At 36.7% G+C, this 22,386-nt stretch overlaps 1 protein-coding gene across 3 annotated transcripts; it reads right to left on the reverse strand.

The window, feature by feature from the left end:
* Window positions 1-107: 107 nt before the first annotated feature.
* On the reverse strand, window positions 108-20,770 carry LOC137385756 (protein EFR3 homolog B-like). Of its 3 annotated transcripts, none has more exons than XM_068072295.1 (19): window positions 20,628-20,770; window positions 20,455-20,531; window positions 20,114-20,241; window positions 19,785-19,935; window positions 17,777-17,892; window positions 16,100-16,240; window positions 14,654-14,770; window positions 14,415-14,493; window positions 13,037-13,172; window positions 12,387-12,515; window positions 10,555-10,645; window positions 9,384-9,614; window positions 8,972-9,209; window positions 6,288-6,416; window positions 5,339-5,412; window positions 3,666-3,838; window positions 3,063-3,157; window positions 1,671-1,835; window positions 108-253 (listed from the first exon to the last, which is right to left on the reverse strand). In XM_068072295.1, the coding sequence occupies exons 1-19, from the start codon at window positions 20,638-20,640 to the stop codon at window positions 137-139; spliced, it is 2,400 nt and encodes a 799-aa protein (XP_067928396.1). In that variant the 5' UTR covers window positions 20,641-20,770; the 3' UTR covers window positions 108-136. The 3 variants fall into 3 exon arrangements, with proteins under 3 accessions (XP_067928396.1, XP_067928397.1, XP_067928395.1); XM_068072296.1 differs by having other exon boundaries at window positions 3,726-3,838; window positions 14,654-14,773; XM_068072294.1 differs by having other exon boundaries at window positions 14,654-14,773.
* Between the last annotated feature and the right edge of the window lie 1,616 nt (window positions 20,771-22,386).

Below are 22,386 nucleotides of genomic sequence, written 5' to 3' on the forward strand. Positions count from 1 at the left end.
TATTACTGTCTAAATACTTTTAATAAATATATTCAAAGCTTCAATCTTGAATATAAAATGGCAAATACATAGCAGAGGAGATAATAGCGTTACTGCCGAGAGTGGCACTATACTTGGAACAGAACAATAGATCTTATTAATAAACAAACATGGCAGGATACTTTATACTCTCTAGAGCCACAGCTTGGTTGCTTCCTATTTGACCATCAGACCCGTCGCCAAGGATTTCAAATAGTCGATCATGCAGCTCATTCTACAACATAATGGGTAGTCTGTAGACTGAGAGCCATGAATGCAGTTCTGCCACTCATGATTATCTCAAAGCGGGAGTGGTGCATGCAATGTCTAAAAATAGTCGCCAAGAAAAACACTGGTTCTTTTTCTGAAGAGTGCCTAATGCAGCTTATGTTGGGCACATTCAATTGACTGACAGTCAATGTCAAATCCACTTAACGTAAAGAACATACGTAAAGTTTTTGCTTCTTATGTAAGAAATTCTATACAACAGAAAGTGTGAAGTCGAAGCAGGTTCTCAAATTTAATTTGAATAACAGCGTCTCATAATCTTAAGAATATCAATGTCTTTCGATTACATATACTAGTACTCTCACAGTCTAGCGTGCTGTGAGAGATCATATACTAGTACTCTCACAGTCTAGTGTGCTGTGAGAGATCATATACTAGTGCCCTCACAGTCTAGTGTGCTGTGAGAGATCATATACTAGTACCCTCACAGTCTAACGTGCTGTGAGAGATCATATACTAGTACCCTCACAGTCTAGCGTGCTGTGAGAGATCATATGCTAATACCCTCAGTCTAGTGTGCTGTGAGAGATCATATACTAGTACCCTCACAGTCTAGTGTGCTGTGAGAGATCATATACTAGTACCCTCACAGTCTAGTGCGCTGTGAGAGATCTTCAGGTGTGGCGATAAAGCAAAGATTAGTAAGTAGCTACACAATTATTCAGAAATATTTAAAGGCAGTTAATTGGTTCAGGTATTAGACAGTCTCGCAATCTGAATTTCACAAATCAGTTTCGTTAAAATCAATATTTCTTGCTAATCTCTACCTGTGGCTTTGGAAAAATGGACAGGCATACAGACACCGCTCTTACAATGGTAAATATATACTTTGTTTTACTTTATTTTAGACATATATAATGTTTATTATTCTTGTTTTTTCACTATAGACCATGCTGTCTAGCAAAAAGTGCACAAAATTCGATTTAGGTTGACATTTAATGTGTGTGTTCTCCTTGACGTAAATTTACCATAATCATGAACCCTGAACCAAGCAAAAATGATGAAAAAAAATTGTTAATCCAAACCAATAATACCACAGTTACTGTAAAATCATTAAATTAAAAAAAGTTCAGTTTAGTTTTTGTCCCTATTTGAAGGGCCGAAGAGGTAAGTTTGGGATGATTTTGGAATGGATTAGGTATTTTGCATGTATTTGCTGTTCGAAGGATGTAAAATCCCTGTAAAGTAAATGTTTTTGCCATAGATTATTTACATCGGAGTAGCGGCTACTGTACTTCATAAACCTGTTCTCAAACTTGTTTGAGAAGCTGATATTTAAAGGTAGACACGAGTGCAAGAGCTGAAGAGTTTCTCTAGATCGACTAGACATCAAATGGCAATAGACAAGCCTTCTTGAACCATACCAGGCTATGGGCTCTGTCCATAATGGTTGTGAGAGGTGCCGTCTCAAACTCCTTGTGAGCTTGCTTTCGCAGGGCTTCTTGGGAAACTGGGTCGTCTACGGACTCCAAGACTGCCTTTAACTGGCTAACACTGAGTTGGTTAGCGGAAGGCATGAATACGCTGCTCTATACGAAAGAGACAACTTACTTTAAATCAGCATGCCAAATAATTGTTTCGAGTAACAGCCTGAAGCAAGCTTTTTAGAAAGCGCTGGGCGGCATACTAGACAGCTACAAAAACACTTCATTATAAAAACGGTGAACTGCAGACAGGATGAGTTAACCTAGTGATAGCAACCATGTGGTATACAGCAATACCTTGCTACTTCGCAATTCACCCTTTACGGTTTTAGTACTGCTCAGTTTCTGTATTTCATGGTTTTAGTACTTCATGGTTTCAGTACTTCATAGTTTCAGTACTTTGCGGATTAAAAATGTTTGTCAAAGAAATTACAAATAAAACAAAATTAATAAAACGACATTAAAAAAATTAAAACAAATAAATATACATACATAAAATACATTTAGAAACATGTGACTTCCTTCTCACAACGAACCCAGTTAATCACAAGTAGGAATATTCAGACTACAGTAAATGCATTCTCTGGCTTAAAATACTGGGACTGAAGTTGAAATATGAACTAAAAGTCAATAAAGATAACTTCAATCTATTCACTTATTATATAGGAAATAAATATAATATGTTTAGAAAGCAGTTTAAGTGTTCTGGTGTTAAAATTTGGCTCATATGTATACTTTAAAAAATAGTTTCTATTTTCACAGATTTTCACTTATTGCGGGGTACGCCCGGTACACATTAACTACGAAAAGTGTGGGATTAATGTAAGGCCTTACAGAGCAATGATAGGAATATCTTATTGTTGATTAGTATTTGTGATTATTCTATCTGCTGACACATAAAGTGAATAGTTCTTGGAAATTGAATCATTTCCATAACTGTGTGTTCAACCGATAGCTATAAACCTTTTCTATCAATTGTATTTTTACCAATACCAGTGTTCAGCAACTTAATTTGTGTCCCACATTGATTGTGAAACTACAATTGGTTTACGTGAGTAATATTGCAGGCTTAGTTGAACGCATTTAACATGACACTCAATAAAAATTTGTAATATTGCTAACTTACTTGAATGCATGTAACGACACAGTTGATAAAATACGCATAACATGGCATATTCGCTTGAATCAGCAAGTTGCTAGTGAAACTTCATCAAAAGTTATTTTTGATCTTTCCAAAAACCAACGCATCTACTCACTATCCCTATTCTATCATTCTTATGCAGTAAAAACCTGAGAAATGACTAATACACAATAACAAACCAACCAACATACCCTTCTCATTAAAGGTGACGACTCTAGACTGTCGATCTCTAAGTTGCCAACGGATGTTGTGTCTTGGTCGATAGAGTTGCCTATGTCCATGGTGTCTAGAACATTGAATATTTGGATAGGCCATTTACTAACGTCTATTTTAAGGTTTTACATTCAAGATAATTAGTCTCTCAATTCCGATAGTGTATAATAAAAACATGCAACTCATCGTCATAGATGCTTATCAACAACTATTAATAAATTACGTTTGACTCGTGATGCATGCCATGAACCACAATGCAAGACAGCGAACTATTTAAAGGCGGTAGGAGAGTTGAAGAGTTGGAGAGAGAAAATAAAGAAGAGCAGGCATGAAGAGAAGATCAGTGAGGGAGATAATTACTAGCAATAGTAAACTAGCAAAAAATAATAAGGGCTGCAAAGACAATAATCTTTAACTACGTGTTTGGATACGTCCAGTTACCCATAGCCAGTGGGTTAGAAGAGCGAGTGCGAGGCTGGATCTCAGGCTAATCATAGCCCTCGCTATTAGTCAGCGGGTTGGATGCATCTAGCCGCAATCAGTCCATGCAAAGCCAATGTTGGCTAATGTAAGTTACTGACCTATGTTCAGTGATGACTTATAAACAAACAGTTTTTTAGTCGATGCGCTATGGCTGCTACCTGGCTTGGTCATTGGCATGCCGAGATTGCTAATGTCATGGCCGTGAGTGCTGAGAGCGGTGTTGAAAACATTCTTGTCCAGCAAACATGCCTTCTCAATGTCACTCAAGCTACTATAAAACAAAAGAATAAGTCATGCAGTCTAATGTCACACATTATCCAGACTCGAATACAGCATAGCATAGGATGTTATCTACCGCAAAAACCTTTATTTGAACACCATGGCGCTCTATATTATTTCGGCGCTCTTCATTAAAGGGGGCGTTCAAATAAAGGGTAGCATTGTATTTTTTATACACTCCAGCAAAATATTGAGAAAACAAATTTAACCCTTTCATGAGCGAATCAAATGTCACAGGTCTATATTTTGTACTCCCCTTCAGGTGGAGCGACATTGAGCCTTTATGTGTAAGAAATTTTCTAGTTACCTTAAACTTGTTGTCGATATTTGAATAAATATATATGGAGGAGTTGATACATGTCTCTACCGTTTGATAATTATTGCTTGTAATTAGTCTACGATGATCTTGTATTACAGTATCTTTTATTTAATTTTAAATTTGAAGGCATACTTTCATTTTGTAACTACATTTAACAATGTTGCATAAAAGCTCATTGCACTCACTAATATGTTTGCTACATTTTGCAGCCAAAACTGGCTTTTTATGTGCAATGGAAGAGGAATTACGAGCCTCGATTCATTGTAAGCCGAGTTCATATTATCACAATGATGCTATCAAATAATATGCTATAAATCTGCAAATTTAAATGTTATATAATAATAATTTATCAAATGCTAACAATATATATAGAACGAGTGACATAAACAAACCATATTTATAATACATTCAGAAACAAAAGTTAATATTTTAAAACAAAAATATTAGCATCGTTTGCTCAGCCAGTTGCTTTTTGATTGGTGTTTTCATTTGGAGCCATTCTATATTCTGCTGGCTATTCAATACTTTCCACAGTGTCTTCTGATCTCAACTACTCTTCTGCACAGCTGAGCTAGTTGATTTTAGCGTCCAAACATTTTTTTAGCAGAGCAAAACATTAATGTGATGCACTATAAAATACATGTATACACTTCTCGCGCAAATAAAGGGAAACCACGTGTAATCAAAATAGCCTCCGAATTTTAGCCTCAAAATACGTAGTAACACAAATTCTGTCATGAGTGCGAAACCTTTTTCACACACATCAAAGTATCAAGACCACGTTAAAAAAAGAACTATTAGCCTAATACAGTTATTAATTATTGTTTTCAGAGTTTTAGCGAAAAAACCAACAAGCATTGGAGTTGGAAAATAGACTTTGATATGAACTGAAACAACCAACGAATTAATTGTTATTGATGTAATTGAGTCATCAATAGTACAGTTTTGTAGACATTTTTCTACTGATCACTTGCTATTATGGTTTCGAAATGATAAAGAATGTCAAATAGGGGCGGTCAAATAGAAGTTCAATTAAAGGGTGACGCTCTATTTTACTATTCTTCTCCCACAGTGGAGCTCAAATAGATGTGGCGCTCAAATAGAGGTGGCGCTGAAATAGGGGTGGCGCTCAAATAGAGGTGGCATTCAAATACAGTTTTTACTGTGTCTTACCCAGCAGTTTCTGTCTGATATATCGCCCTCTCAGGGAGGAGTTGAGGAGAAGCCGTCCTGCGATACTGCAGAACCTACAAGAAGATTAGCCCCAAAGCATCAGTAGCCTGAAGGGGGGTTAAGTCAGTGCTGAAATCCCAGACTGAAAGACCGGTGGCTACACATGCGCGAAATACGACATTTGTGTAGCCAATGTGTCGGCAAAGCATTGTTGATGCTTCGTATCGAAATGAACATGTCTACATCTACATTGATAAAAAAGACATCTATAGACCAATGATTAACCAAAAGAGTTGATTTCCATTTAAAATAATCTCGATTCCATTTTATTCATTTTCGATGCAGGCATATTTCGCGTAAGATTAGCTTTCAAATGAAGACAGGGTTTTACACAAACAACTATTTATATATGAATAAAGATATTTTCACCTGTAACAGAAACGTCAAGACTAGTGGTATAAATTGGAGAACTTCATAAAACATTTCTGTTCAAACTAAATCAGTTAAAACCAGAAGGTTTTCCCTAGTTTGACTATTTCATAAACTTAATTACTTTTGTAATTCACTGATTCTCATCATTAATGTGTATTCTTTTTGCCTCGCACAAAATTGGAGCATTGAATATAGCCGCATAAACATTGCTATCATAAATTGTTGATGATCCATTTTAGACAGTAAAATATACTAGTGATACACTAGCAATGGAAATGGAAAATCCAGCAAGGATGTCATGGCCTTTACACAACTGACGCCACTTCTCATTGGTTAATCTATATTCAATGTGACACTGTTTAGTGGCGTTAGGTGTGTAGTTACAGTAATTATCTAAGCTATTATCTAAGTCAGTGCGTGTAGCAAAGCCAATTAGGACTGACGGAGCCAGCTACAGCTCTGAACGTGGAATTGATGAAACTATAAGATGAACTATTATGGATTAGAGATTATCCACCTGATTGACATGCTGCTGGAGCTCTTCTAGACCCATTAACTCACAGTAGATGTTAGCAAAGGCAACAGCTAGAGCGTGTATCTGATAGCACGCCTGTGACTTGAGTTTCTCATCTGTAACAGCTGTATCCTATAACACATAATGCAGCTATCATACGCTCTTTCTTTTTTGTTCTGTCTTCTGGGTTCCTGAAGATGTAGAGATAGCCAGACAACCCCAAAATTCAGAAGAATGGTGTGAACTATTGGTTCCTGCCAGATTCTACTACAGACCTGCTCGAGAAGTTGTCTACACATACAGCTGTTTATGGCTGCCTCTTCTTAGCGAAATCTACACTCTACCTATAAAGACCAGCGTGGTGAAGGCTGTGAGACATACAGCAAAAGGATGAAGCTTTGAACTGTTCGCATAATCAGTTGAGTGGTGAGATACATGAAGTACAGGAAAAATTAAATTGCTAAAATATTGGTATTTGTTTATAAATATATTTCAGAACAGTTTGAATATTTAACATTCATTTTAATCTAGCAAACACAATGCAACCTTGCTCTGGGGGAGGTTGTAAGGTCATATCAGCCTGGACGAAATAATTTGATTATGCCAAACACCTTTGTTTATATCATATAACTGCTCTATACAGGTTAAGAAAATGTTTGCATCCACAATCCTTCAGTTGAACAGTTTCCTGAGTAAACCAGCCTTTTAATCAAGCACAGTTAAAAATTGACCACCTTATATAATTTGCTTTATTATTCCTCCTCGTTGTTATTGGTAAGTGTAAAGCAGAAAATTATACCTCTCTACCTGAAGCTGATCAGCGAGATTTTCTTAAAACTGGATGCAACTATCAGTTATAGATGCAACTATCAGTTATAGGTGCAACTATCGGTTATAGATGCAACTATCAGTTATAGATGCAACTATCAGTTATAGATGCATCTATCAGTTATAGGTGCAACTATTGGTTATAGATGCAACTATCAGTTATAGATGCAACTACCAGTTACAGATGCAACTATCTGTTATAGATGCAACTACCAGTTATAAATGCAACTACCAGTTATAGATGCAACTATGAGTTATAAATTTTTTTAAATTGCAAAGACCGAGAACTAAAAACTCCTGATAATTTTCCAGTTAAAACGGAATATACACACATTACCTTTGAGTATTGAAATAATATTTCACACAACACGCTAGTTAAAGGTTGACTTGCAACAAAATTCACATTACAGTTATTTGGTATCAAAAAATTCACCATGTCTTATTCTGCTGTGTTGTAGGTACAAAATATGTGGAAATGTGATTACAAACTCTTAAAAGCTCAAAAACGAAACGCCGCCGTAGATTGGAATCTCTTTATTTCGATGACGTAACCATGAAATTTGGTTATTGTCTTGTCACGTATGTTCTCATGTGAATTGAAAGGCCAATACAAAGCTCAATATAAAACTTATCGTAGTACTAGTTTATGACAAACACTTCGGGTTTCACCGAAAACCCCGCATCAAATATAGATGCTTGCTACTTTACAGTTTTGTTTCGGCCTGGTTTAATCGGCAAGTCGTAATCTGATCATGTGACCCAATACTTCGCAAATAATTTTTGCAGCACTTTTCGATTATCACAGGTGACCAACAGGCTCCTCATGTTTGTCAGAGGGTGATATGCACTCATTCAAGCAAAGGTTAAAAAATTAAACGGATTTTTTATGACAGGTTTTAAAATATCAGTGCTCAAAGTGACAGCATTACAATGACGATAAAACAGACGCGTAAGAACAATAGACATGGTTTTATTGAATGCGTGAAGGATATTTGTGAAAAGATTTCGACGAATAAGGTTGCATGAAAGTGTAAACAGAAACCATCTCTCACAACTGCGTCACATTTGAGCCGTTTTGGAAAGAGAATCCAAACTATGGCGGTCTCGCGTGGCTGCTAACTAACGTTAACTGTTCGTTTTTGAGCTTTTAAGAGTTTGTAATCACATTTCCACATATTTGGCACCTACAACACAACAGAGTAAGACATGGTGAATCTTTTGATACCAAATAACTGTAATGTGAATTTTATTGCAAGTCACAGATTTAGTAACAGATGCAGTACAATATCTATCCATAATGGATAACAGCTGGGCAACCTGATCATAGCTAATAATCAAATATATAGATATATATATATATATAGATATATATACATGTAAATATATTTTAGATACATATTGCTGTTCACCAGTAATACTTATCTCTAGTGGACAGTAATATGTATCACTGGTGGACAGTGATACATATTACTGGTGGACAGTAATATGTATCACTGGTGGACAGTGATACATATTACTGGTGGACAGTAATATGTATCACTGGTGGACAGTGATACATATTACTGGTGGACAGTAATATGTATCACTGGTGGACAGTGATACATATTACTGGTGGACAGTAATATGTATCACTGGTGGACAGTGATACATATTACTGGTGGACAGTAATATGTATCACTGGTGGACAGTGATACATATTACTGGTGGACAGTAATATGTATCACTGGTGGACAGTGATACATATTACTGGTGGACAGTAATATGTATCACTGGTGGACAGTGATACGTATCTCTGGTAGATAGTGATACATATCTCTGGTAGATAGTGGTATGCACCTCTAGTGGACCATGATAGTTACCTGAAGGTTTAGGATGAAAGAGGCAAAGTCAACACATGTCTCATCTGTGAGCAATTCAACAAGCAACAGGCACATCGTACAGTACACAGCTTCGAGGTTAGCAAGGTCATTGTTGGCAAGTCTTAAACATTCGAGCGCATGCCAGAGTATGTGCTGCCCTCCGTGGGCCATGAAGTGCACATCTTGTCTCGAAGGCTTTTCTACGACCAAATCCAGTTGAGCAATATCTTCTGGTACCCTATAAACAGGGACAAATTGTATGTACAAGCCAGCAGATGAGATTCATACAGGGTTTTATGCTTTAGAATTTAGATCAAAGATAGATGAAGAGTACTTAGTAAGACAGGCAAGTTTAAAATGAGCAAAAAAGGCGGAGACCCAGAGACTACACAGCCATGGCCTGAACACTTACCAGATCTTGGAGAACTTGGGAACGTTATCATGTCTGTCTATAAGGGTATGTAGTATCTGGTGTGAGACTAGCCTCGTTTCAGGTTTATTCATAACCGACATCTGCAAGAGGGGATTCTTGAAACTGGAGGGAAATGCATTGGCCATGAGAACAGTCCTGTAGGTTGTAGCGACTTTGAGGATAGTCTTTAAGAGCATCATTTGTATCTGGGAGTTACTGGTCTTTTCTGAGCTGTGATAGAAATGTTCATGCTGTAAGCTTCACAATTTGGGAAAACACAAATTAAAAAATATTTATAATTTTTGTAGGAGCACAAAGGTATGTACAGAAGGTAAAAGGTAGGTGTGTACAAAGGTAAAACAGAATTAAAAATGTGAAACCTTCAGCAGCAAAAGTGAACTTATATGCTCTAAGACTACGGTGCAAGTATCACAGATTTTTATGACAGCTATAGCATGAGTACTACAAACTCCTACTGGAACTATCGTGTAAATAGAACAGATTCCTACTGTAACTATGGTGTAAGTAGTACAGATTCCTACTGGAACTCTGGTATGAGTAGTACACATTTCTACTGGAACTATGGTGTGAGTAGTACAGATTCCTACTGGAACTATGGTGTGAGTAGTACACATTTCTACTGGAACTATGGTGTGAGTAGTACAGATTCCTACTGTAACTATGGTGTGAGTAGTACAGATTCCTACTGTAACTATGGTGTGAGTAGTACACATTTCTACTGTAACTATGGTGTGAGTAGTACACATTTCTACTGGAACTATGGTGTGAGTAGTAGATTCCTACTATGGAACTATGGTCTGCATTATGGTGTGAGTAGTACAGAGTCCTACTGTAACTATGGTATAAGTAGTAGATTCCTACTATGGAACCATGGTCTGCATTATGGTGTTAATAGTAAACATTCTTATTCTTAGCTATACCTGTGCATTTTCTCCCTTGATCCCCTCAAGTTGCAAGCCACAACAGAAAAAATGAATGATCACACGTTTAATAATGCATGCAACAGTTTGCATATTATCAATCGTAAAGTTTTAGCATAAAAATTGATTTAACCTGGTTGTTTGAATGCTCGGTCAAGTTTTGAAGTGAAAAACTGCAGATACATATTGATAAAGCATAAGAATGGTACAAAGGCGGCTATGTAACTCACGTTTGCTGTTGCGAAGTGGATGGCATCTTGCTGATCACAAAAGTTAATATTTCTATCTTTTGAAAATCAGGTAAATGATTGGCAAATTCTCCTGTGAAAATATTAATGTATTAATATTACATCACTTATAAGTGTAAAACACATCTTGTCCGCTGTTGATATAGATGATAATACTCCAAAACTTAAGTATTCGTGGCAGTGCCAGAGTAAAACATAATCTATTCTGGAACTAATAAGAAAGTGCAAAAGCCTATTATTGATATTAGAAATGCTCAAAATATTTTACTGTTCTGACACTAATACTTCGGCCTTAGAGAACAAATTCTTAAAAGGCATAGAAAATAGCTGCGCAATGTCAATCTTGGGTGAAAAGGATTTAAAATTTATTAATGATCTACTGAATCCAATTAGTCACTTTGTTAACTTGATTAAAAAGCACTTGCTAAGACTGCAACCATCACATCTATTTAGCTAACTAAATCAGTTTGCCAAAAGTAAGAATATTCATCATTCTATCAGTTCACTTGGCTCTTCACTCATACAAGGTTTTATAAGGGTTTTATGAGAGTACCTCTATGTTTTATCCGTGTTATTCTCATGAGTAGCTGACAAGCTTGTACTTGAGTGTATTCTTTTTAGAACAAGCTATTGTTTTTTTGGCATATATCACTTATCATTTCTTTGAAAAATATATCACCTACCATCTCTTTGACATATATATATATATACATATCACCTACCATCTCTTTGACACATATATCATCTATCATCTCTTTGACATATATATCATCTATCATCTATTTGACATATATATCATCTCTTTGACATATATATTATCTCTTTGACATAAATCATCTACCATCTCTTTGACATATATATCATCTATCATCTCTTTGAGATATATATATATATATCATCTACCATCTCCTTGACATATATATACAGATAATAGTTGAGAATTCACTGATATAGTGCTCAAAGTTGTCCACCGAGCCTGTATAAATACAAAGATGGAAAAAATTTTAGCAACAGTTTATTACTTAAAGTTTCATGATGCAAAAGGATGTTAAGTTTACACCAATCGTCAGATAAAAAATTGCATGACACAAACACAGAACCAAGTTATACAGGTAACTCTTCATTTTGGTGTTCTTAGTGTACTCTTGGTTCTGTGTTTGTGTCATGCAATTTTTTACCTGACGATTGGTGTAAACTTAACATCCTTTTTGCATCATGAAACTTTAAGTAATAAACTGTTGCTAAAATTTTTTCCATCTTTGTATTTATATATATATATATCATCTACTATCCCTTTGACATATATGTCACCTATCATATCTTTGGCATATGTCATATACCGTCGCTTGTCAGATATCATGTCTTATCTTGATGGTCATCTTTACAGCTAACGCCGTACCTAATCAGGCTAATGACATGCTTCATAACATGTTTATGCACTTTGATCAGCAAAATCTCCTGTGATGTGGACTATAATGCCTCTGATTGTAAACTTGGACAATGAGAATTGTCAGAAACCTAAAAGTTGTTCTATTTATATGGTGAGCAAAACTATGATGGTTTAAACTTTCGTTAGCCCAAGTGTGAAAGATTGACAAACATTAAGCAGGTGCGATAGAGCAATCTTCAAAAAGGTCTTCTATTAGCCAGTAGTACATTTTGTAATGGCAGTGGCTTCTATGAATTTGATAATATCAAGTGATCGTGCACTTACGCTGACATATAACTTAAAAGCTAATCACAGTTTGAACTTCTCAAAGAGGGAATGTTCGGGCGTCTAAAGGCCGCTTAGTAATAGGGTATAGTAGACTTACCAATAGTGTTTATGATGGAGTCCTGGAAGCGAGTGTTGTTAATTTTTTCAGTTTGTGAGTTTGAGGTGTACTCTACGGACCCCCTCAAGTGCTTGAGAAGACTATTGAACAAGTCAAGAACAGAAGGGCCTGTAGAAAGAATAGCGACATAGAAGAAGGGTAATATTATCTGTGTTCTCAAGCAAACATCACTCACATGTTCATCAGCTACTGTTTAAATGAGGAATGCATACATCTACATGTAATTACAAGCTACAAAAAGCACTCTGCCTGTTCTACAGCATCAACACAAACCCCAATCCCAACTACCTACTTGGGTTTTTTACTGAGTCAGTTACAGAGTTATGAGCTTTAGGTGCTGCTATAAACTGGCAGAATGTTTTGCTTGGTGATAGCTTCAGTCTTCATAGAAAAATTGATATCAACAACTATCAGCTTACAGATTCTCAAATGCATGAGATTTTTAGCTGATAACAACAGCTAAGTCAAAAACAATGGTTGAGAATTTACAGTATTCATGAGGCGCTGTACAAGTCCCATATTTTAATATAATATGAAATCTATTGCTTTATTGCTGATGCACTCGTGGAAACAGAAAACAACAAGTAAGCCAACTAGATAAACTAGAGCAGTGAATGTACTGTACCTACCGATGGATCCTCCAGCAGATATGATGACAGCCTCTGATAAGACATCAGTTATGCTTGCCTTGAGCTCAGCTGGGCTACTCTGGAGTGAGTCAAGGTGAGACATGAGCATCTGTACAACCATGTAGCCATATTGCGCCTGTAATCGGCCACTCATGATAAGCACAGGATTATACAACCATTTTACAGTTAAAGGTTTGTGGCTAACCAAAACCGCTGACATCATACTTGTTTCATATAACAGCTTCAGTTATCAGAACTGTAGCTGTTGTGGAGTTGCTGTTGTCTGCCATCTGGTACAACTGTTGCTAGTAGCAATAGCTTTTATGCGGTGAACTTCGAAAGATGGCATATGCCATTGTTCCAAACCAGCAAAGCTGTTAAAACTGTTACCAGTTGTGGTTATGTCAGGTATGTACAAATTGAGGTCCTTCTCTGAATTACTTGTAAACACAAGAGCAGTCTTTTGAAAAAAATACGGATTCGTTCTATCTTCTGCAGAATGGCTGCATGTTCGCTGTGAATTTGCAGCTGCTAGCATAACACATCTGATAAACTACAATCTAGATCAATTTATCTGGCTTGATAGGTGCAATAAGCACTTGCGCTGCCTCATCTTGTATAGAATTGCCTGAACAGAATACATGATGATCTACCCAAGCGGAATACATGATGACGTACCCAAGCGGAATACATGATGACGTACCCAAGCGAAATACATGATGACCTACCTGAACAGAATACATGATGACGTACCCAAGCGGAATACATGATGACCTACCTGAACAGAATACATGATGACGTAGCCAAGCGGAATACATGATGACGTACCCAAGCGGAATACATGATGACGTACCCAAGCGGAATACATGATGATCTACCCGAACAGAATACATGATGATCTACCTGAACAGAATATATGATGATCTACCCGAACAGAAAACATGATGATCTACCCGAACAGAATACATGATGACGTACCCAAGCGGAATACATGATGACCTACCCGAACAGAATACATGATGACGTACCCAAGCGGAATACATGATGACGTACCCAAGCGGAATACATGATGACGTACCCAAGCGAAATACATGATGACCTACCTGAACAGAATACATGATGACGTACCCAAGCGGAATACATGATGACCTACCTGAACAGAATACATGATGACGTAGCCAAGCGGAATACATGATGACGTACCCAAGCGGAATACATGATGACGTACCCAAGCGGAATACATGATGATCTACCCGAACAGAATACATGATGATCTACCTGAACAGAATATATGATGATCTACCCGAACAGAAAACATGATGATCTACCCGAACAGAATACATGATGACGTACCCAAGCGGAATACATGATGACCTACCTGAACAGAATACATGATGATCTTGAAACATGCTGATGGAAAGTTGGTTTTAGTCCAGAGAAGGTGGCTATCCATGTGTCTAAAAAAAACAAATAATTTCACATCAAGCAAAGACAAACATAACCTTCATGGTTTGCTCATTAAGAGAATAGCTTAGAGATCACAGTAAAGTAATCGAATTTTGAATAGAGGTCATACAGGTATTAGAGAAGCAATCAAGGTGCTTAAACTATACTCACGACAAGACAGGAAGAAGGACCGACTTAAGGTTATTATACGCTGCCCTGCAGACCAAGTCCCTGAATACTTTCTCAGCAGCAGTATCTGCTGACTCTGCAGCATCTTCAGAAGGACTGCTTCTATAAATATTGTTTATACAGGTTTATTTCACTAGAAGCGGTTGTACAACGTACACTGCAGGTCTAATGGCGACAGAAAAGACTCTTGACCTGAACAATCAACAATGCAGAAGTTTGCTATGGCTACCCTGAACAGGAATCTGTTGAAAGGGTTGATAGTAAATTTATTACATTGACCTTAATCAGTTTAAAATGAAACCAATAAACAATAAAGAGGCTGACATGCAGTTTACCTTTTTACTTTGGTATGTTACTGAATAGAGAAATCATTGTACTCGTGACACAGTCAAGTTCATTACACGGTCAAGTTCAATACACGATCAAGTTCATTACTTGGTCAAGTTCATTACTTGGTCAAGTTCATTACATGGTCAAGTTCATTACACGGTCGAGTTCATTACACGGTCGAGTTCATTACACGGTCGAGTTCATTACACGGTCGAGTTCATTACATTGTCAAGTTCATTACATTGTCAAGTTAATTACATGGTCAAGTTCATTACATGGTCAAGTTCATTACATGGTCAAGTTCATTACATGGTCAAGTTCATTACAGGGTCAAGTTCAATACACGATCAAGTTCATTACATGGTCAAGTTCATTACAGGGTCAAGTTCAATACACGATCAAGTTCATTACATGGTCAAGTTCATTAAATGGTCAAGTTCAATACACGATCAAGTTCATTACATGGTCAAGTTCATTACATGGTCAAGTTCATTACATGGTCAAGTTCATTACATGGTCAAGTTCATTACATGGTCAAGTTCATTACACGGTCAAGTTCATTACAGGGTCAAGTTCATTACATGGTTAAGTTGAATACACGATCAAGTTCATTACACGGTCAAGTTCATTACACGGTCAAGTTCATTACACAGTCAAGTTCATTACACGGTCAAGTTCATTACACGGTCAAGTTCATTACACAGTCAAGTTCATTACACGGTCAAGTTCATTACATGGTCAAGTTCATTACAGGGTCAAGTTCATTACATGGTCAAGTTCATTACAGAGTCAAGTTAAATGTAAGTCAAACACTTTGAAATTAAATCATTTAAGTTTTTGATGTAATGAAGTCTTCAAATACAATGACATTAGCAAATGAGAATGTTAAAGCCATTGGTTGCAACATCACCTTTGTTTAAACCATATGAACCCAACAATGGTAGCATTTACCGTAAATGCCTGGGTCCCACTGCATCACCATCAATTATATAATAGGTAAACTGTCACTGAAATGGCAGTATCTTTATCTTGTACTAGCCTCCACAACTTATACCAGCCAAGCCCTATACCAATTTATCTGATGGGAGTGAAGCTTACTCATCAATGCTGTGCATGTTGTAGAGAAGGGAAGGTACAATCTTGTCCATATGATGTTGCTCCCATATGTCAGGCTGCAGTTCATCGCATACAGTCTTCCTGATGACACCCTGAATTCCTTGCACTCCAGCCATCCGAATCCTACGGAAATAAAAGCAAAGATTCACAGCAGCAAATGCGACCTTTTGCAAAAAAATTGGCATCAACCATAAAACCTGTATTTAAACGCCGCCTCTATTTGAACGCCACCACCCTTTGACCGTCGCTATAATAGGAAAGGGGTTGAAAAATAGAGCGCCACCTTTCAATTGAACACCCCCTCTTCTTGACCGCCGCTTTGACATTTTTTGATATTTGCAAACCCATAATAGCAAGTGATCGGTAAAAAAGTGTCCACAAAATCGTACTAATAGTGACTCGGTTACATCAATAACGATTAATTCTTTCGTCGTTTCTGTTCGTATTGAAGTCCGTTTTCCAATTCCAAAGCTTTTTAGTTATTTCGTTAAAACTTTGAAAGCAACAATAAAGAAATAGTTAATAATTTTAATAGGTTAACAGTAGCTCTTCATTTAACGTGGTTTTAATATTTCGAGATATGTGAAAACCAGTTTAAATTTATAATGGAATCTGTACTACTAGTTTTAGGCTAAAGGTTGTGCTTAGCGCGCATACGGCTAAGTCTCATAATTTTCGCAAAAAGCAACTCGCAAATGTTTTGCTCTGCTAAAAATTAATTTCGACGCTAACATCAACTAGTTCAGCAGTGCAGAAAAGGAGTTGAGGTTAGAAGACATTGTGGAAGGTATTGAACACCCAGAAAATGACATTGTTCCAAACAAAAGCAGCAATCAGAACGCAACTGATCGAGCACGAGCAAACGATGCAAATATTTTTGTTTCAATAATTTTAATTTTTGTTTCTGCATGTAATGTAAGTATTGTTTGTTTGAGACATTTGTTCTTGAATATACGTATATTTGTAACATTCGATAAATTAATATCATATAACTTACAAATTTACAGATTTACAGCAAATTATTTGAAAGCATCATTTCGGTTATCTAAACTCGGCTTACAATGGATCAACACTCATAACTCCTCTTCTATTGCGCATAAAAAGCCAGTTTTGCGACAGTGAGTGCAATAAGTGTATTGTTAAATGTATATATAAAATAAAAATGTGCCTTCAAATTTAGAATAAAATAAAAAATTAAAAGCTCCAACGAATTGCAACGCAGGGCACAGGCTATTATAATAACATTGCAAGTTAATTGCAAGCAATGGATATCAAGTGGTAGAAATATTTCTCCGTTTCCAAATGCATATTTATTTAGATATCTACGAGATAAGTTGGAGGTAAGTTATCAGATTACTTCGCCCCAAGGAGAGTGCAAAATATAACTTCGCCCATAGAAGGGTTAAATTTATCTTCCCAAAATCCTGCCGAGATGTTTGAAAAATACAACGCCACCCTCCATTTGAATGACACCTCTAATAAAGCGCCACTATAGAGGAAGGGTTGAAAAATAGAGCGCCATGGCATTCAAATAAAGATTTTACAATACATACAGTGTAGTTTCATTTATCGAAGACTTTCATGTAGTAGAACTTGATAAAAGTCTGTAGTGTACTAACAATAAGGCAGCTGATAATAAGCAGCAAGGTAAAAGCTCACCTTTGCTTGGCAGTCGGATGATTGCTATGGCACATGGCACTAAACTGTGATACGAAAAAATCATACCGTCTGTGATAAGATGGTGTGTCTTCTTCTACGTTTGAAAACTTCACAAACTGTAACCAAACTTTTAAATTTTAATGCGTTTGTATAATTTAATAATGATTCATTTCTTGCCAAGACAGAGTTGAACCAAGATTCTCTCAGAATAAACAAGCTTTTTCTGAATAGGCTATATTGGATAAGTTGGCATAGACTATATATTACTTACAAGGAGCTGTACTATCCTATGTGTATCACATACAAGGAACTGTACTATCCTATGTGAAGCACTTACAAGAAACTGTACTACCCATGTGTAGCACCTACAAGGAACTGTACTGCCCTATGTGTAGCACTTACAAAGAACTGTACTATCCTATGTGTAGCACTTACAAGGAACTGTGCTATCCTATGTGTAGCACTTACGAGGAACTGTATTACCCCATGCACACTGCTTACAACTGTACTGTTCTATGTGTACCACATATAAAGAGCTTCATTAACCTGAGTGTAGCACTTACAAGGAACTGTACTATCTTATGTGTAGCACTTACGAGGAGCTGTACTACCCCATGTGCACTGCTTATAACTGTACTATCCTGTATGTACCACTTATAAGAAACTTCGTTAACCTAAGTGTAACACCTATAGGAGATTGTACTCTCCTACAGGCATGTATATACCCTAGGACACTTTTATTTCGCTAGTATTTAGTTTCGTAAGTAGCACACAGAGTAAAATTTTGCTGCAACTAAATTTCGCGGCTCTGATGAGTGCGAAAATATAGTAATGTGAAAATAAATGCAGTGGAACAAACAGATTACATTCCTCGGATCCAGTTCGCTAATAAGAAAAATTTTTTAATTTGGGACTAGTTCGTATTTGTAAACCGCAGGTTGAAATGTGTGGGTGAGATCGATAATTCTATTTGATCACTTGCTGCCATTTGTTTCTTGGACTATCAATGACGTCTAGGTCTCTCCTGCCGTGACTTTCACACTCGAGTCCCAAGAAGAAGAAAATAGATAACAACCAACTTCACAACCAAAACTGTATAACGTGGTTGGACCTGGTGAGGGTTGATATGGTTTTTGGTTGGTAATAAAATTCATCACTACAATAATTATTATTCAATTTTATAACTTCACCTACCAGACTTTCATCCTCATCAGTTCCAAATTCTAAACTAAACTAATATGACTAAACTAATATCATCATAATTTGCTTTGCCATGCTGCTCAGTCGGTGTATTAGCTATGAGTTTACCAGAAATTTCCCATTGAGCCCAACAACACACAATAATTACCTGCATTTTTATTATGACGATTTTATTGTGGATATCAATGAATAAAGCTATTTAACTTCGCGTTTTCGCTCGTTCGTTATGATAGTTTAGTTTCGCTCATGAAATTTTCGCGAGAGGATGACGCGAATACATGTGTCCTAGGGTAGCTTACAAGAGATTTGATTATCCTGTATATAAACATACACAAGGATTTGGATTACCCTGTCTATATCGTTTATGAGACTCTTCATATAAGCATCGGCACTGTCTCATCCTGATAGTCTAAATCTTTCGACACTCATGCCAATAATACAAGTACAGTTACCTAATTATTGACACCAATTATATATTACTAGCTAGCAAGTACATGTATATCTGATTCTATTGAGGATATGTGTATCAGAGAATGAAAGAGAGAAATAGACAATCATCACTAGCTGGGTTGAGACCATCAGAGCAAAGGTGAAAATGGTTCTGTAAAGGTAACAAATAGAAGCAACTCCATAGAGTTACCATAACAAGAACTAGCAGCATAAAGCTGTATATGGACAGTTTTAATATTAACACTAAGTAGAACGGAACAAACCATTTAGGCAAAATATTTTTTCAGTCAGAAGAAATGACAAACCTCATTTTTGAAGCGGTTTGCATTCTTACAGTTATTTACAAATGTGTACCTACCGAAGCTGTGGCCAGACATTGCATGTCAGGGTCAGAACATTCTAGCAATTTCTGTACCATCTTGAGAAAACTCTCGACAAAGAGGTTGAGAGACTGCGAATGACAAGCAACAAGAAGAGTGTCCATTGACTCCATAGCAACCCTCGCTAGCCTGCATAAGAGACAAATACATGCCAAAATGAACTCAGCAACATCTCATCAAAAACCGTCAATCAAAGATGTTTAAATATAGTTTCGTCTTAATGGTAGATAGCCAGAACATACGTAGTATAGTGAGTATAATATGCTATTAGTAAATGTGGGATATTATAATATGTATGTAGGCATACATCATTCTGTTTCTATTGAGGTCACGGGTTAGTCTTTTAGATAAATACTCCCCAATTCTATCCAGCTTCTGAGGCTGTGAAAGAGCGTAGTAGGTCAACTTAGGCATGTTCGCTTTGACTATACCATCCTAAAAAAGGGTCAAAAAAATAAGTTTAAATTACATGTACGTGTATAACAAAATCAATGCAATGAATAAAAGAAAATGAGATTACATGTTTACATAACAACACAAATAGTAGCCAATTACAAGAGTTTCATTATGAATAGATTGCTCAGCTTCTGTACAGACATATGCAAATACTAAAGTTGTTACTAGCTAATGAATGTGTGATTTTCAAACCTGTGGATTAGTTGGATAGACACTGTCAACTAGGATCTTCCACCGAGGTTTGCAGCCAGGGCAACATCCCATGCAGTCTAAATAGCAACAGTAAGGAGTAATAAAAAGATTGGCAAAAATGAGGAAAAACATTCTAAAAATATACAATAGAATGGTGAAAGAAAACAGCTCACCTAGCGATGGCATGCCGAGCGACCTTAACAACCTCAAATTAGGACGCGGGTCAACAGGTCAATATTAGGATAAGACTGCTGCTGGAGTGCATATACAAGCGAAGCCTGAAGCACTAGTTCCACTATAGTCTCAGTTTAGGATTGGTGCCTATTTGAAGAACAAACCAAAGAGAGGTTTGTCTTCAGTATATACATGTAGTAACATGACCAAGTGTGCCAGATGTGACACACTATTAGATTGAAATGATCTGTACTCATTGTGATAAACATTAAAAGTTGACAGTGACTAATAATGCCTTAACCGGCTGCGGATGTCCACCTAAAATGAAACGACTCGGCAAAGAGGAAGGAGTCTTTGTGATTGCGACTAGAAAACAAGGGCCATGAACTATATATAATCTTCCTCACTGCTAGGCAATATATCTTGCCAATGCAAACATCTAAACAACATCACATTACTATGTATGTTAAACACAACAGTAGGATTGTAGTGTGGAATCTGAGTTGGATAAATGACTTAGTTCAGACGTTCAGTCAGAACTCTAAAACTTGTGCATCAAGTGTGAGTAAAGGCCATAACTGAATAACAGTCTTCACAGACGCAGCAATGAACTTGGTCATGTGAATCCCAACAAACTCAATCAACTAACTTGTTTCTTCCACACCCCTACTGCTACTGCATTACCCTTACTACTATTGTTACTACAATACTACCTCAGTACTACGGCAATACTACTACACTACTAATATAGTACTATCATAGTACTATTACAGTACTACTCCAACACCCCTACTGCTACAGTACTACTCTAGCAATACTACAGTATCACTACAATACTACTACAGTGCTGCCACAGTAGACAAACTACTACAGTACTACTGCAGCTCTACTATAATGCCTCTGAGCACAACTGCCGTATTACTACCGTACTACTTGAAGTACTATTAAATACTATAACTATTAAACTGCTGCAGTACTATTACAGTACTACTATGACGCTCCATGAATACTACTACACTACTAACACTCTACTGCTACAATACTGCTACAGTACGACTAAAGCATTACTACAGTACCGCTACTGAGCTATTACAGTAGTTATTCAAATGTTGCAAGTTACATTATCAACGTTGCTGCAGAGACAACAAGAATGTTACAATAACACCTATGCACATGCTGGTATCCTCGTATTGGTGGGCAAGCAAATCGGAGAAACGAGAAATATATTTGCAAGTCTTTAGCCTAAAAGTGAAGAAAAAGGCGGTAAAACGTGAGTGCTTGTTGTTTGAACAGTTGGAAAATACACATGCAGCTTGGCAACAACAGCCCAACATACAGCATAAACATTAATAGTTGAATTATGAATAGGCCTTCTTAAAATAGAAAATATTTTTGAGAATTTAAAAAACCATTCAGATAACCCTGTGGTCCTTGCACATGCAGTCAAACCTCTGCTTATTATTGCCTTGACATGCATTTTTTTCAAACAACATGAGATTCTAGCAAATGTTGGGCTCCCTACCCAACGTTATTCTTACGTTCAATGCTCAGAAGTTGTCAAAACATATCAGTTTTATAAGAAAAAGAAAAGAAACTGGTGACTATAATAATGGAAGAGAAACTGTTAGTTTAAACTTTACCTAGTTAGACTATGTTACAAAACTTTGCGTTGCTGAGCATATCTTAAAATACTGTAACAATAAAAATTGCTTTTGATTGATTATTGCGTATTAATTTTTTTTCACATACAACAGTTTT

The sequence above is a fragment of the Watersipora subatra genome, chromosome 1 (assembly GCF_963576615.1).
Source record: "Watersipora subatra chromosome 1, tzWatSuba1.1, whole genome shotgun sequence".
Taxonomy (NCBI): domain Eukaryota; kingdom Metazoa; phylum Bryozoa; class Gymnolaemata; order Cheilostomatida; family Watersiporidae; genus Watersipora; species Watersipora subatra.